Source organism: Eretmochelys imbricata, unplaced genomic scaffold (assembly GCF_965152235.1).
Source record: "Eretmochelys imbricata isolate rEreImb1 unplaced genomic scaffold, rEreImb1.hap1 Scaffold_49, whole genome shotgun sequence".
Classification (NCBI taxonomy): Eukaryota; Metazoa; Chordata; order Testudines; family Cheloniidae; genus Eretmochelys; species Eretmochelys imbricata.
Window position 1 is genome coordinate 1 of NW_027554361.1, and position 14,070 is coordinate 14,070.

The 14,070-nt window shown below is 64.7% G+C and overlaps 1 protein-coding gene across 1 annotated transcript in view; it reads left to right on the plus strand.

The window, feature by feature from the left end:
* Window positions 1-8: 8 nt before the first annotated feature.
* Window positions 9-14,070, plus strand: part of LOC144258870 (ryanodine receptor 1-like) — a gene marked incomplete at its 5' end in the record, with an annotated part of 45,735 nt that continues 31,673 nt past the window's right edge. The window contains 18 exons of the mRNA XM_077807006.1: window positions 9-17; window positions 260-400; window positions 1,035-1,112; window positions 1,310-1,385; window positions 1,512-1,635; window positions 1,998-2,113; window positions 2,500-2,567; window positions 3,495-3,616; window positions 4,077-4,126; window positions 4,486-4,546; window positions 4,982-5,220; window positions 5,712-5,793; window positions 6,115-6,245; window positions 6,690-7,004; window positions 7,553-7,793; window positions 8,212-8,299; window positions 8,730-8,822; window positions 9,502-9,516. Coding sequence (XP_077663132.1) covers window positions 9-17; window positions 260-400; window positions 1,035-1,112; window positions 1,310-1,385; window positions 1,512-1,635; window positions 1,998-2,113; window positions 2,500-2,567; window positions 3,495-3,616; window positions 4,077-4,126; window positions 4,486-4,546; window positions 4,982-5,220; window positions 5,712-5,793; window positions 6,115-6,245; window positions 6,690-7,004; window positions 7,553-7,793; window positions 8,212-8,299; window positions 8,730-8,822; window positions 9,502-9,516 — 2,049 coding nt within the window. The remainder of the gene's footprint in view (window positions 18-259; window positions 401-1,034; window positions 1,113-1,309; window positions 1,386-1,511; window positions 1,636-1,997; window positions 2,114-2,499; window positions 2,568-3,494; window positions 3,617-4,076; window positions 4,127-4,485; window positions 4,547-4,981; window positions 5,221-5,711; window positions 5,794-6,114; window positions 6,246-6,689; window positions 7,005-7,552; window positions 7,794-8,211; window positions 8,300-8,729; window positions 8,823-9,501; window positions 9,517-14,070) is intronic.

The window sequence follows — 14,070 nt, forward strand, 5'->3', positions numbered from 1 at the left end:
TGACCTTCTCTGAAAAGGTACCTGCTTGGCCCCCTCACCTGCACCCCCCCCATCCGGCCTCCCCCCACCCAGTGCACCTGCCAGGCTGCACAGGTTCGGGGGCAGAAACCCTGGGAACCCACTGGTTCCCCCCCATCCTCCTCCGTCTCCCCGGCGGTGCAGATCTCAGCCCGTAGTCCAAGGGGGGCGTCCTCCCATCTTGCTACCCGCCCCCCCCCTCCACCCAAGCCCTGAGCCAGCACCTGGCTTGGCCCCGCAGGACAAGGAGATCTACCGCTGGCCCATCAAGGAGTCGCTCAAAGCCATGATCGCCTGGGAGTGGACGGTGGAGAAGCCCCACGAGGGCGAGGAGGAGAAGACGGAGAAGAAGAAGACGCGGAAGATCTCGCAGTCAGCCCAGGTGAGGGCAGCGCGGCTCCGGGGGGGCTCAGGACTTCTGGGTTCTGTCCCGGCTCTAGGAGAGGAGTGGGGTCTAGTGGTTAGAGCCGAGGAGGAGGGTTTTGGGGGTTAGGACTCCCCAGCTCTGGGAGGGGAATTGGGTCCAGTGGTCAGAGCAGGGGGCTGAGAGCCAGGACTCCTGGGTTCCTCCAGCTCTGCCGTTGGGAGCAGGCTCCGTGGTGGGAGGAGAGCACTGAGCTGCCCATCCAGAGAAGTGAACGGTGCCTAGGGTGGGCTTGTAGGGGCGTGTTGATGCTGAGTTCACCCCCGGGGAGTGACTTGGTCTCTATGGCCAGCCTGACACTCTGAGGGACACCTCCACCCCCTGGAATGAACCTGCAGCTCTCTAGCCCCATGGGTGCCGGGAGGCTGCACAGCGAGGGCCTTCAGAGCTGGGTGGGCGAGAGCACAAGCCTGTGAGCCACAGAGGATCCCCGCCAGAGGGGCCATGACACACAGAGGGAGGGGCTCCAGATCCAGCCAGCATGGAGGTGCGATTGGGGGAAGGGAAATGTGGGGCAGTGATGGTACAACCTGGCGGGGTGGTGGTGGTGGGGGGGGAACAGCCCCTCTAAACTCTAATCCCTCCCCCACAGGCAACCTACGACCCCAGCCACGGCTACAACCCACAGCCCATCGACCTGTTGGGGGTGACGCTTTCCCGGGAGCTGCAGGTGAGAAATGTCCCCACCCCCAATCTGGGCCTTTTACCCCCCAGGCCAGCTGGCGTGGAGGTCAGGGGTGGGCCGTGCTGGGATCGGCACATCCGGGTGTGCCTTGTGGAGTGAAATATGTCACACTCCCTGGCTGGTGGGCCCCATAGGACCCCACGAGGGGATGAATCGCTCACAGCCCCCACCTCTCCCCACAGGCCATGGCGGAGCAGCTGGCTGAGAACTATCACAACACCTGGGGGCGTAAGAAGAAGCAGGAGCTGGAGGCCAAAGGTGAGTGTGTCCATCCGTCCGTCCGTCCCCGGCCCAGGAGCGTCTCTGTCTGTCCCTTCCCCAGCTCAGAGTCTGCCCCCGGCTGGACCTGACTGGGCGGGGGGCTGGCTGACTCTCTCTCCGCAGGGGGCGGCTCCCACCCTCTGCTGGTGCCCTACGACACGCTGACGGCCAAGGAGAAGGCCCGTGACCGCGAGAAGGCCCAGGAGCTGCTCAAATTCCTACAGATGAATGGCTACGCCGTGACCAGGTGGGGGCGGGACACCTCCTCTCCATGGCTCACTGCGCTTCTGCCCCACAGGGATCCTTGGGTCCCCTTTCCCCCACATCCCGTGGGCTGCCCGTCAGGCCTCATCCCCACTTGGGGGGATCATGCCATAGAGTCCATTGCCCCTGGGGGCCAGACTGTCCCCCACACCTGTTCCCCCCTAAGGGTGGGATTGTTCCCTCCAGTCTATTCCCTTCCCCAGGAGTGGGTCGGTCACCATCTGTTCTGGGGGGCGGGGATCTGTCACCTTGTCTGTTCCCCCCTGGGGGCAGGTCTATCTTCCCATCTGTTCCCCCCGGGCTTTGGCTGGAGAGGCCAATGCCCCTGACCCTGCTCTCTCACAGGGGGCTGAAGGACATGGAGCTCGACTCGTCTTCCATCGAGAAGCGATTTGCCTATGGCTTCCTGCAGCAGCTGCTCAAGTGGATGGACATTTCGCAGGAGTTCATCGCCCACCTGGGTAAGGAGCACACAGCCTGCCATGCACACCTGGCTGCCCCTCCCAGTACCACTGGGGACCCACAGAGGCTCAGCCGCACTCTGTGTTTCTGGTGCGGGTGGTAAATCCAGGGATCAGAGGAGGGGCTGGGAGCCAGGACTCCTGGGTTCTGTGCCCAGCTCTGGGAGGGGAGTGGTGTCTCGGGGTTAGAGCAGGGGAGATGGGAGCCAGGACTCCTTGGTTCTCCTGCGTGCCAGCTGCTCCCCAGGGGCTTGGAGGCATCTGCAGAAATATGGAAAAGTTGCCTGAATGTGTTAAAGCTTGAATCTACCTAGAGTCCCAGGGTCGGGGAGGGGGGAACAATCCCCACAGCCCCCAGGCACTCACAGCATCTTGTCTCCTTGCAGAGGCCGTGGTGAGCAGCGGGCGGGTGGAGAAATCGCCCCATGAGCAGGAGATCAAGTTCTTCGCCAAGGTCAGTTTGTCCAGACTGGTCCATCCCCCTGCCATCAAAGGGGGGCTCCTCCAGTGGGGAGGGGGTGCCTGAGCCATGGAGGTGTGGGTGAGGGGCTTGGATCCGGGGGAAGGGGCATCTGAGCCATGGGGGAGTGTTAAGTGCTGGAGGCTGGGATATTGTTCCTTTGTAACACAGTTCAGGTTGCCTGGTGCTTGTGTCCTCGGAGTTATCAGCACGGGCAGGTAGCGCAGGCTGCCCGGGGCGTCTGCCCTCGGAGCTCCGGTGTTATCGGCCCCGGGGCGTCTGCCCTCGGAGCTCCGGTGTTATCGGCCCCGGGGCGTCTGCCCTCGGAGCTCCGGTGTTATCGGCCCCGGGGCGTCTGCCCTCGGAGCTCCGGTGTTATCGGCCCCGGGGCGTCTGCCCTCGGAGCTCCGGTGTTATCGGCCCCGGGGCGTCTGCCCTCGGAGCTCCGGTGTTATCGGCCCCGGGGCGTCTGCCCTCGGAGCTCCGGTGTTATCGGCCCCGGGGCGTCTGCCCTCGGAGCTCCGGTGTTATCGGCCCCGGGGCGTCTCCCCTCGGAGCTCCGGTGTTATCGGCCCCGGGGCGTCTCCCCTCGGAGCTCCGGTGTTATCGGCACTGGCAGGTCGCGGGGGAAGGGAACGGAGCCAGGGTGAGCTAACACCGCTGTTGCTCTGACTCCCCGTCGTCCCCACTCACCCTCCATCTCCTGGTGTGGGGCCCGGCTCGGGGTGTGGGAGGAGGTCTCTTTGTCCCAGGTCACTGTCTGTGCCACATGTGTGGGGGAGGTCACGTCTCCTCCCTGTGGGGGCTCTGACGTTCACCCCCAGCCCGTGAGGGTGGTGGGTGGGGGTGCAGGCTTGCTGCCCGCCATGGTGATGTCTCCCGGCCACTGACCCACCTCCTCCCCCCCACCCTCCACCCCAGATCCTGCTGCCTCTCATCAACCAGTACTTCCACAACCACTGTCTCTACTTCCTGTCCACACCCGCCAAGGTGCTGGGCAGCGGGGGCCATGCCTCCAACAAGGAGAAGGAGATGATCACCAGGTGAGTGGGGAGTGCAGCGGGGGGGCAGGGGTGGAGGGCCATACCTGGGCGTCACCCTCAGCGCAGCCTGGCCCCAGGTGTGCGTCAGACCAGAGGCCCCCATCCAGCCAGGTGGCAGCCAGAGGCTTAACCCCCTTCCCCCCCGCTCTCCCCCGCATGCTGATTCAGAGCTCCAGGTGTGGGGCTCTGCTGGTGCCCCTCGCTGCTGACCTGCAGCCCTGCTAACCCAGCCCTGGGCTTCCCCCCCACCCAGCTCTGCCAGTGCCCCTCACTCCCAACCTGCCACCCCTGCCATCCCACCCAGGGCTCCCTACCCGCAAGTGCTGTTAATGGGGGAGTGATGAGAGCCCCATTGATCCTCCTCCCTTTTCTGCCTCCGATCTCTGCCCCGTGTGCACTCTTCCTCTGCAGTGTCTCTCTCTTTCACTCTCTCTTTTCCTCTCTCCCCCTCTCCCTTCAGCCTTTTCTGCAAGCTTGCAGCCCTGGTCAGGCACCGGGTCTCTCTGTTCGGTAAGCGCCCCTCACCGTGGGGCTGGGCTCTCTGGGGGTGGGTGGGGCGCCTGGCCTTGCCCATTGCCCAGCCCTGGGGGATGGGGGCTGGGCTGGGCTGAGCCAAACCCCAGAGGGAGCAGCTGTGACCCATCCCAGATTACTCTGGGCTTGTCGGGGGCTGTCCTGCCCCCCAGTCCCAACCCCTTTCACTTCCCCCTTGTATCCCTGCCCCCCACGCTGTGGCCCTGCTCCTCTCCCAGTCTGTGCAGGGCCTAGGCGTGTAGCCAAGCAGGTGTCTCTTGTCCCCTCTGCCTGGATCCCCCTTCCCCAGAGGCCTGACTCCCCCCTCCCCAGTGATGCAGGGTCTCTCCCCCCAGGCACGGACGCCGCAGCTGTGGTGAATTGCCTGCACATCCTGGCTCGCTCCTTGGATGCCAGGTGAGCCCCTCGGGCTGGGTCCCCTCCCCGGAGTGGCTGTTGGGGCAGGACTGGGGCTAGACAGAGCCATGGGCAGGGGCGGGGTCTGAGACCAAGAGGCGGGAGCTAAAGAAATAGGGGAGATTTCACTGCCCAGAGACAATGCCCAGAACTAGGGACCCCTCACCTGGTAAGGAGATGCATCCCCTCTGGGGTGGGGCACGGGGCGGGGGACGCGGGGACCCCTCACCCGGTGCGGAGATGCGTCCTCTCTGGGGTGGGGCGCGGGGCGGGTGACGCGGGGACCCCTCGCCCGGCGCGGAGATGCGTCCCCGGGGTGGGGCGCGGGGCGGGGGACGTGGGGACCCCTCGCCCAGCGCGGAGATGCATCCCCTCTGGGGTGGGGTGCGGGGCGGGGGACGCGGGGACCCCGTGGCTGAGCCTCTCTCGTGGCAGGACGGTGATGAAGTCAGGGCCGGAGATCGTCAAGGCCGGGCTGCGCTCGTTCTTCGAGAGTGCCTCGGAGGACATCGAGAAGATGGTGGAGAACCTCAAGCTGGGCAAGGTGTCGCAGTCCCGCACCCAGGTGAAGGGCGTGGCCCAGAACATCAACTACACCACAGTGGTATTGCTCCCCGTGCTCACCTCCCTCTTCGAGCACATCGCCCAGCACCAGTTCGGGGACGACGTCATCCGTAAGGGGGGGCCGGGGCCGCGGGGGGGGGCATAGGGGCAGGAGTGCCAGGGAGTGGGGGGTGCTGGTGGACACCCGGGGCAGAGGGAGGGACTGGGGATTGGGGATTGGGGAGTGCAAGGGAGGAAGTGAGGGCGGGCAGGGAATCTGGAGGGGTGGGGGGTTGAGGGCAACAGGGGGAGGGGTGCCAGGGGTGGGGCCGGACCCCCATGGCCCAGCAGGAGCTGGCAGCCCAGGCCCCATACAATCCACGCCACCCACGTGACCGGCCCCAAGTGGCAGCGCTGGGCGCCTCCCCACCCCACCCGGGGGCCCCCCCAGCCGCAGGGCCCCCCTTTCCATGGTGAATCACCGCCAAGAGACAGGCAAGGTGGCCCCTCCCCCACCCCAATCCGGACCTTTTGAGGTGGGGGCGGGTTTGCCCCCAAGCCAAATGTGGGGGATTGTGGGAGAAGCGATGCCCGCCCCCCGATCTGTCCCCTCCCCCCGCAGTGGATGATGTCCAAGTCTCCTGCTACCGGACCCTGTGTAGCATCTACTCACTGGGCACCACCAGGAACCCCTACGTGGAGCGGTGAGTTGGGGGGCTGGGGCGGGGGGGACACGAGGACAAGAAGGGACGACCGAGGTGGGGTGGGAGGCACAAGCAGTGGGTACAACAGGATAAGTGGGGGCACAGATGGGATAATGGGGGGTGGTCCGAGGGGAGGGCACAGGGGCGATGGAGCCGGGGGGCGTGGTCCGAGGGAAGGGCACTGGGGCGATGGAGCCGGGGGGAGGGTGTCGGAGGGGAGGGCACAGGGACGATGGAGCCGGGGTCGGGGGGTGGGGACAGAGCTGGGCCGGGGACGAGTGCCCAGCTGAAAGGTCTCTTATTCCCCGCCCCCCCCCCCAGGCAGCGCCCCGCCCTGGGTGAGTGCCTGGCCCGGTTGGCAGCCGCAATGCCCGTGGCCTTCCTGGAGCCACATCTGAACACGCACAACCCCTGCTCCGTCTACACCACCAAGTCGCCGCGGGAGCGCGCCAGTGAGTGCCCCCCGTCGGCCCCCCCCCCGCCCGTCGGCTCCCCCATTGTCTGCGGTTTGGGGCTTGTCCTGGGAAAGGGCCCCAGAGCCCAAAGGGCCCCGCACTCTACGGCTCCATCCCACTTTGGGATGTCCCTGGAGCTGGGGGACACCCATGTGAGCCCCCCCCCCACTCCACTGTGGGGATGTCCCTGGTACTCAGGAGTTCCCAGGGAACCCCCCTACACAATGGGGATTCCCTGGAGCGGGGGGATTCCGTGTGACCCCCCTCCTTACCTCCACTGCGCTGATGTCCCTGGAGCTGGGGGATTCCCAAGGGACCCCCCACCATGGGGTTTCCCCTGTAACTCTGCCCACCCCGGGGGATCCCCGGGTAACCCTCCCTCCCCACGGGGCGTCCCTGGCGCTGACCGGTCCCCCCAGTGCTCACGCCTGCCCCCCGCAGTCCTGGGGCTGCCCAGCTGCGTGGAGGAGATGTGCCCCGACGTCCCGGAGCTGGAGCGGCTCATGAAGGAGATCAGCGGGCTGGCGGAGTCGGGCGCCCGCTACACCGAGATGCCGCACGTCATCGAGGTCACGCTGCCCATGCTCTGCAACTACCTGCCCCGCTGGTGGGAGCGGGGCCCCGAGACCCTCCCCCAGGGGCCCTGGTGCACCCAGGTGACCTCCGAGCACCTCAACACCCTGCTTGGCAACATTCTCCGCATCATCGTCAACAACCTGGGCATCGACGAGGCCTCCTGGATGAAGAGGCTGGCAGGTACCAGGGGCAGGGGCTGGGGTGGGGCCTTTCCCCTGGGGGCGGCACCAGCTCAGACCCAGGGGACTGGCTGGCTCAGGGGGGCGACGAATGGGAGACGGGGCCTTTTCCCTCTGGGGGGCACCAGCCCTGACCCAATCCCAGGGCAGGGACTGGCTGGATCAAGGGGGTGAGGAATGGGACACAGGGTCTTTCCCCTTGGGGGGCACCAGCTCTGACCCAGGGGGAGCTGGCTGGCTCAAGGGGGCAGGAAATGAGGTGCAAGGCCTTTCCCCTTCAGGGGGTGCTGGCTCCCATGTGGGGGGCTGACTGGCTAGCGGGGGCGTGGGGCGAGGCAGTGAACGGGACATGAGGCCTTTCTTCTCTAGGGGTCACCAGCTCCAATCCGGCCCCAGGGCTGGGGGTGGCTGGCTCAGGGGGGCAGGGAATGGGGCGCAGGACCTTTCCCCTCTCGGGGGCATGGCTCTGATCCAGCCCGGGGGCGGTGGGGGGGGGGAAGACACCATCTGGCTGGCTCACCCCTGACCCCCAACCCGCTTCCCACCCAGTCTTCGCCCAGCCCATCGTGAGCAAGGCGCGGCCTGAGCTCCTGCGCTCACATTTCATCCCCACCATGGAGAAGCTGAAGAAGCGCTCGGGGAAGGTGGTGGCCGAGGAGGAGCAGCTGCGGCTGGAGGCCAAGACCGAGTCGGAGGACGCGGAGCTGCTGATCCGTGACGAGTTCTCCGTGCTCTGCCGGGACCTGTACGCCCTCTACCCGCTGCTCATCCGCTACGTGGACAACAACAGGTGGGCGGGGCCCAGCCGGGAGAGCCACGGCAAGGGGCGGGGCCCAGCCGGGAGAGCCACGGCAAGGGGCGGGGCCCAGCCGGGAGAGCCACGGCAAGGGGCGGGGCCCAGCCGGGAGAGCCACGGCAAGGGGCGGGGCCCAGCCGGGAGAGCCACGGCAGGGGTGGGGCCTGCTCTGTATGCCACAGGGAGGGGCGAGGTCTGGCTGGGGCATGCCGTGGGAGGGGGGGCATGGCCTGCTGCATGTGCCAGGTGAGGAGGCGGGGCCCAGCCTGGGAGAGCCACGCCCCCTCAGAACTCCAGCCGCTCCCTGGTTCAAATCCAGCCACAGCTCGGAAACACCCTCCCCGGCAAAGGGGGCCCTGTCAGCGCCAGGCGGAGGTCGGGCATCTGCTGATGGCGCCCTGTGTGTCCCCAGGGCCAAGTGGCTGATGGAGCCCAACTCGGACGCCGAGGAGCTCTTCCGCATGGTGGGCGAGGTCTTCATCTACTGGTCCAAGTCGCATGTAAGCGGGGGTGGGTGGGAGGTGTCCGGGGCTGGGGCAGGGACAAGTGGGGAGGTGCCAGGAGCCAGCCGCGGGGACAGGCGGGAGGTGCCGGGGGCAGGGGTGGGAAGGGACCCCAGCTAAGCAGAATTGGGGCTGGGTCCTGCATGGATGGGGGATCCCTGAGGAGCGCTAGGGGGCGCTGTGCTGCCGGAGGTCGGGGCTCAATAAGCGGTGCTGACCCCAGTGCCCCAGCGTGGCAATAGGGGGCGCTGGGCTGCAGGGAGCAGGGCAGGGGTTCGACAGGGACGCTGGGCTTTGGGGAGCAGATCGGGGGTTCAGCGGGGGGCGCTGTGCTGCGGGGAGCGGGGCAGGGGCCTGGCAGGGGGTGCTGGGCTGTGGGGGATCAGCTCTAACTGGGGTCTCGGCTTACCCTGTCCCCCTCTCCCAGAATTTCAAGCGGGAGGAGCAGAACTTCGTGGTGCAGAACGAGATTAACAACATGTCCTTCCTGACGGCCGACAGCAAAAGTAAAATGTCCAAGGTGAGGCGATGTGGGGCACAGGGGAGCCCTGCCCCGGGGCCTGTGGGGCAGGGCAATCGCGGGGGATTCACGCCGGAAGGGCCACCTGGATGCTGCCCGACCCGGCTCCCCCATGGCCCCTGCTCCAGATGCTAAACGCCTGTGTGACTCCAGGCACCGATGTTTGGTGCTAAATCTCGTCCCGAGGGCCCTCGGGTCCGGCTGCGTGGGCAGAGGGGGCGGCCCCGCTGTAGGGTCATCTGCAGGCGGGTTCCCCGGGGAGCCCAGAGCTCACGGCACCGTCGGAGAATGGGGGCCGAGGGGCGCGGATTGATCGAGCCACCCGCCCTGTGTGTGGGGCTGGCGGGGGGCTGCCCGGGGACTCTGAGCCACCCTGATCCAGGCTATGGGTGCTGGGGGGTGGTCCCATGCGCCCCCTCCCCCAATCCAGTCCACAGGGTGCTGTCCTGCCATCCCCCGATCTAACCACCAGGGGCGCTATTCTGCCATAGCCCCCCCTTGTAACCTCCAGGGCGCCGTCCGATGAGCCCCCCACGGATCTGTGCTGGGGGCACCCCCATGCCCCGGGTGGCCCTGCTCTCATCCCGGGCGTGCATTGCAGCCGCCGTGGGGGCTCGCGGCCCGTCTAACATGTCTCTTCTGTCTTGTCTCCCCTTCTCTCCTGGCCGGGTTCCTTTAGTCTGGAGAAGGCCAGGTAGCGTCTCACTTCTCTTCGGCTGCACAGAGACCGCATGGCGCCTTGTGTCTGTGTCTGATCTGCCAGCCCCCAGTCTCCCCCCCTCCCCAAAGCGGCGGGGTCCTCCCCAGCCCGCTCCCCATGCCCACGGCACCCTGTGTCGCACGTCCCAGGAGCCGGCAGCCGGGGGCTGGGCGAGCGACGGTGTGTGACGGAGCAGGGAGTGGGGAGGACTGACCAGGGAATGGCGTCTAGTTCTGCTGGGACTGTCTGCATGGGGGATGGGAGAGGCAGGGGTGACTCCACTGGAGTGAGGAGACCTGAGCCTGTCACCTGAACTGGAAGGTGGCCGGCGCTTCCTCGAGGCCGAAAGGCAGGGTCAGGAACTCATAGAGCCCCAGAGGGGTGATAAAGGCCCATTTCAGCCTGGCATCTGCATCCAGCGGCACTTGCCAGTAGCCCTTTGTAAGGTCCATGGTGGTAAGGTACCGAGCTCCTCCCAGCTTGTCTAGGAGCTCGTCAGGCCTGGGCATGGGGTAGGCATCAGATACAGTGATGGCCTTGAGCTTCCGATAGTCCACACAGAACTGGACCGACCCGTCCTTTTTGGGGACCAGCACCACCGGCGAGGCCCAAGGGCTGGTAGATGGCTGGATCACCCCCAAAGCCAGCATGTCCTGGATCTCTCTTTCCAGGTCCTGTGCAGTTTTCCCTGTGACTCGGAAGGGGGAGCATCTTGTCGGCGGGTGCGACCCTGTCTGCACCCAGTGGACAGTCAGATTAGTGCGTCCAGGCTGGTTGGAAAACAGCTGTTGGTACAGATGCAGCACCCCCCTGACCTCAGCTTGATGGGCAGGGGTTAGCCGATCAAAGAAGGGAATTGTTTCCAGGGGGGAACCAGCTCTGGTCCCAGAGAATAGCTCTACTAAAGGGTCATCTCTCTGCTCCTCCCAATGTCCGCACACGGCCAACACCACATTCCCCCTGTCATAATATGGCTTCATCATATTCACATGGTACACCCGGCGGTGGTGTGCCAGGTTAGATAGGCTCCATCACATAGTTTACCTCGTTTAGCTGCTTGACAACCTTGAAGAGACCTTCCCAAGTGGCCTGTAGTTTGTTTTTCCTCACGGGGATGAGAACCATCACCAGATCCCTGGTGGCATAGGCGCGGGCCTGCGCCTTGCGGTCATACCAGACCGTCTGCTTCTTCTGGGCTCTGGCCAGATTCTCCCTGGCTAGGCCCATGAGTTCAGCCATCTTCTCTCTTGGAAGATCAGGACATACTCCACCATTGACTCTCCATCGGGAGTGGCCTTCCCCTCCCACTCGTCTCTCATCAGGTCCAGGGGGCCCCTCACCCTCCTTCCATATAACAGTTCGAAAGGCGAAAATCCAGTAGACTCCTGGGGCACCTCCCTGTACGCGAACAGCAGGTGAGGTAAGTACTTGTCCCAGTCCTGCGGGTGCTGGTTCATAAAGGTTTTCAGCATCATCTTTAGCGTCCCATTAAACCTCTCCACCAGCCCATTGGACTGGGGGTGATAAGCTGAGGCCCAGTTGTGCCGGACCCCACACCTCTCCCACAGGCACTGGAGGAGGGCCAACATGAAGTTGGTCTGTCAAGACTTCCTTGGGGGACCCCACTCGGCTGAAAATGGTCAGGAGCGTATCTGCCGTGGTGTCTGCTTCAATGGAAGCTAAGGGCACTGCCTCGGGGTAGCGGGTGGCGAAATCTACCACCACCAGAATGTATTTCTTCCCCGACCGGGTCTTCTTGCTGAGAGGTCCCACTATGTCCATGGCCACCTTCTGGAAAGGTTCCTCTATGATGGGCAAGGGTCTCAAAGCCGCTTTCCCCTTGTCCCAGGCCTTCCTCACCCTCTGACAGGGGTCAGAGGATCGGAAATACTGCCAGACCGTGGTAAAGACCTCAGGCCAGTAAAAGTTCTGTAGCAACCTCTGCCAGGTGCGCCAGATTCCCTGGTGCCCTGCGAGGGGGATGTCATGGGCCAGGTACAGGAGCTTGTGGCGATACTTCTGGGGGACCACCAGCTGCCTCCTGATCCCACAGGACTCCATTTCCCCTGGGGGAGCCCATTCTCGGTACAGGAACCCCTTCTCCCACAGGAACCTCTCCTGGCAGCCTCTCCTCATGGTCCATACCACACCGAGGTCGGCCAGGGCCCTGAGCTTCCACAAGGAGGGATCTTTCCTCAACTCGGCCTGAAACTCAGCGGCTGGGGAAGGGATGGGGCCTGGTTCCCTCTCACTGGCTGGGTCTGAGGCCACAGCCTCTCTGAGCCGTGCCCCTCGGCGCTCCCTCCCCACCAGGGTAGGGTCCTGCGCCTCCGGTGTGGTACCCTCCCCGAGGTCAGGGAGCAGTGCCCCTCGCCGGCTCTGGCTACGGGTCACGACCAGGGTACCCTGGGGTTTGCTTGGCCAGTCCCCCAGGTCCCCTCCCATTAACACCTCAGTGGGCAAATGGTGGTGCACCCCCACATCCTTGGGGCCCTCCTTGGCCCCCCATTTCAAGTGTACCCTCCCTAAGGGCACCTTGAACGGGATCCCACCCACCCCGTCAGGGTCAGGTAGGTGTTGGGCATCACCCGATCTGGCTCCACCACCTCAGGCCGGGCCAGCGTCATCTCCGCGCCCGTATCCCAGTATCCATTGACCTTCCTCCCATCCACCTCCAGGGGAACAAGGCACTCTCTCCGCAGGGACAGCCCCGTGCCCACCCTGTAAACGGAGAACCTTGAGTCCGGGGCATCCAGCTCCCCAGAGGAGCTGGCCTGGGGCCCTCCCTCCTCCTGAGCAGTTGATAAGCTGTCAGCCCCCCTTGTCTGGGAAGCCTGCCCCTCCTCCAGCTGGGTCCCTACCCAGTTAACCCTGGGTGGGTTCGGTCTGCTCAGTCTGTCCCTGAGCCTGGGGCATTGGGTCCGTATGTGGCCACTCTGGCCACAGTAATAGCAGCCCATGTCCCGTTGGTCTCTTCGAGCCAGTCAGTTGGCCCTGAGGCTGAATGTTCCCTTGGGAAGGGGTTTTCCATATTTCCCCGCTGGGAGGTCCCGTGGTGACTCTCTCTCTGCATCGTGGTGGACCTGTTCCTTTGGGACTCCTCCCTGCCACCCCCTGTCTGGCTCTTCACAAACTCATCGGCCAGCCGCCCTACATGTTGCAGGTTCTCTGGCTTTTTGTCCACCAACCATAGCCTCAGGTTGGATGGGCACCGCTCATATAGTTTCTCTAGTACGATCAGTTTAACCAGGTCTTCCTTCGTCTGGGCCTCCTCTGCCCACTTGGTGACATATCCCTCCACGGGGACGGCTAGTTGCAGATATGAGGCCTCAGGGGTTTTACGCTGACTCTGGAACCTTTCCCGGTACATTTCGGGAGTCAGCCCAAACTCGCATAGCAGGGCCTTTTTGAATAGTTTGTAGCCCCTTTTCCCCGCCCCTTCTAGTCGGCGGTACAATGCCACGGCCTTGGGATCCAGTAGGGGGGTGAGAAACTGGAGCCTGTCCACAGGATCAACCTGGTGCAGCTCGCAGGCCGTCTCAAAGGCATCCAGGAAGTCATCCATGTCCTCCCCCACTTTACGCTGGGCCAGGAGGCACTTATCAAAGCTCCGTGCCGTCCTGGGTCCCCCCTCACTCACCGCAGCCGGGGGTTCGCTGCTCCTCAGCCTGGCCAACTCCAGCTCATGCTGTCTCTGCTTCTTTTCATGCTGCCTCTGTTTCTCCTTCTCCTCCAGCTCATGCCGACACTGCTTTTCCTGCTCCTGACGCTGCTCTTCCCGCTCCTCCTGCAGTTCCCGCTGCCTGAGCTCCAACTCTCTCAGTTTGAGCTCCTTCTCCCATTGCAGCCACCTCAGATCCACGAATGAGGAGCTCTGCTGGGAGGATCCCCTGCTGGCCGCAGGGGTCACAGTGCCCTCAGTATTCACAGGGCTCCTCCCAGCCCTTCCCCTAGGCATAGGTAGGAGGGATCTTGGGAAGCCCTCAGCAGCTGTCTGTTCACTTCCCGCTGGGACAGACACCAGTGCCTGCACTGCATCTGCCAGGCTGCTTCCCTCCGAGACAGGGATCAGTTCCTTGGAGCGATCTCCCTCCTCCAGCTGGGCAATCAGCTGTTCTTTGGTGAGCCTCGCAATGTGCAGCCCCCTCTGCTTGCACAGCTCCACCAGGTCGCTCTTAAGGTGCTTGGTGTACATCTCCTTGGTGGCCACTTGCAGGCCTGTGTGCTCGCTGCTCCCCACGGTTTCCAGGGAGGACCCGTAGGGTGCCAGCCCTTCTCAAGGTCACAACCTCTTTCCCAGGGTCGAGCTGCAGACTCCTCCGCCCCTGGGACCGCTCGCTGCAATCCCCCAGGGGACCCTCTTACTGCAAAAGTCCTTCTCTGGTCACACACTCCCAGGGATAACCGCCCCCCTGAAACCGCTCCTCTCTGAGCCTTCAGCACGCCTGGTCCTCGTCAATCCCCTTTCATCTTACTGCTCCCCCGTCACTTACTGCAGGAAGCGCCGCCCACGGGGTGCAGTAAATCCCACCTCTGCCACCAGTTGTC